The sequence below is a fragment of the Limulus polyphemus genome, unplaced genomic scaffold (genome assembly GCF_000517525.1).
Source record: "Limulus polyphemus unplaced genomic scaffold, Limulus_polyphemus-2.1.2 Scaffold35, whole genome shotgun sequence".
NCBI lineage: Eukaryota > Metazoa > Arthropoda > Merostomata > Xiphosura > Limulidae > Limulus > Limulus polyphemus.
Window position 1 is genome coordinate 1,493,227 of NW_013665645.1, and position 1,430 is coordinate 1,494,656.

The 1,430-nt window shown below is 33.7% G+C and overlaps 1 protein-coding gene across 1 annotated transcript in view; it reads left to right on the top strand.

The window, feature by feature from the left end:
• The first annotated feature begins 235 nt into the window (after nt 1-235).
• LOC111086149 (transcription termination factor 2-like) overlaps nt 236-1,430 on the top strand; it is a 33,281-nt gene continuing 32,086 nt past the window's right edge. The window contains exons 1-2 of the mRNA XM_022387841.1: nt 236-274; nt 727-910. Of these exons, the coding sequence (XP_022243549.1) occupies nt 236-274; nt 727-910 (223 nt within the window). The remainder of the gene's footprint in view (nt 275-726; nt 911-1,430) is intronic.

Below are 1,430 nucleotides of genomic sequence, written 5' to 3' on the forward strand. Positions count from 1 at the left end.
AACGTACATAAACAGGTCTGGAATCACATTCAACATGCCATCTTATACTCTCCACTGCTCACACAAGTGCCAGACATTTCGTATCCATGATGCCTCTACTGATTTAGAAGAATCGAAATTAGAAATAAATCTAGAAAATAATAATAATCTTACTTTTACTGGTCTATATTGATCTCCGAACAACAACCTAGATATAAACCTATTACAAAGAAAAGTGACCCATAACCGAAATTACATGATAATAGGAGACCTTTATGCTACAGCAGAATTACCTGTATGATAAACCTGGTAAAGGTCGATTACACGAAATTTCGATAGAAATAAAGCATCTAACTATGATTTTTTTTGCGATTTTGTTTGCAGTTAAGCGCAAAGCTATACAATGGGATATCTGGCTGTAGCCACCATGGATATCGTAACCCGGTTTTTAGTGTTATAATTCGGTAGACTTGCCGCTGTGCCACTGGGAGGGGAGCTTGCATATGCGTGGTTGTCACGGTTTTTGTACAATATTTGTATATTAGTAATACTAATTATTTACTACACTTATAAGGTTTATTTTACCATTCCTTATTGACATATCACAAGTTTTATAGTGTTATATTCAAACATCTCATGTGTAATTGGTTTAAATATTTTCCCCAAAAAATAATAATAATTTAGGATTTGTCTCCTAAAAGTAGGGAATTTATATCAACATTCTGCCTATAACTTTCGTTTTTCCAGATAGCGCTTCTCGTGTTCGTAATTTTGAAACTGAAACATGGAACACGAGAATGGATTTATGTAACACATGGGTTGAGGTGTTTAGGTGAGTTTTTCACAGATACTGATAGCTGTGAATTTGGACTTGAAGAAAAAGAAAAGCTAAACGATAGCAATATGAAGTCTGTTAAGTGTGCAAGCCACGGTGAGTTTGTATCTTGCTACTTTATGTATTGTTATTTTTTCCATTGTTTGATTTATACTTTAGACTACAGTATTGGAAAGGATTAATCATTAAGATGTGTGCATTTGAAATTCTTAAAATTGTGAATGTAGTTGACAAGTTGAAACTAAAGCGGAAATTTCAAAGCAGTAAAAATGTAGTTTGCAATTGAGGTTTAGATTGCATGAGAGGAAAAGGTCCAGATAATAGATTGTACCTGACCCTTCCAGGTCCTAAGAAGGACCTAAATCCCGATGAAGCAGAAACAGCAGTTGCAGTTGTACCTAAAATGTTTTTAAAAAGAAAAATATAATTAAAGAGAATCGTTACAAATTTAAAAAATTCAACCAGACTGCTAGAAATTTAGAAATTAGAGGCCTATATTTCGATGACGAAGAACCCACTTTGAGACTAATAATGGCTGGAGATGGCTTAAATGGGGAATGAAGAAAAACTTTAATATAAGTTTAACATGACAGCAAATGTACAACGTTTCGACAAG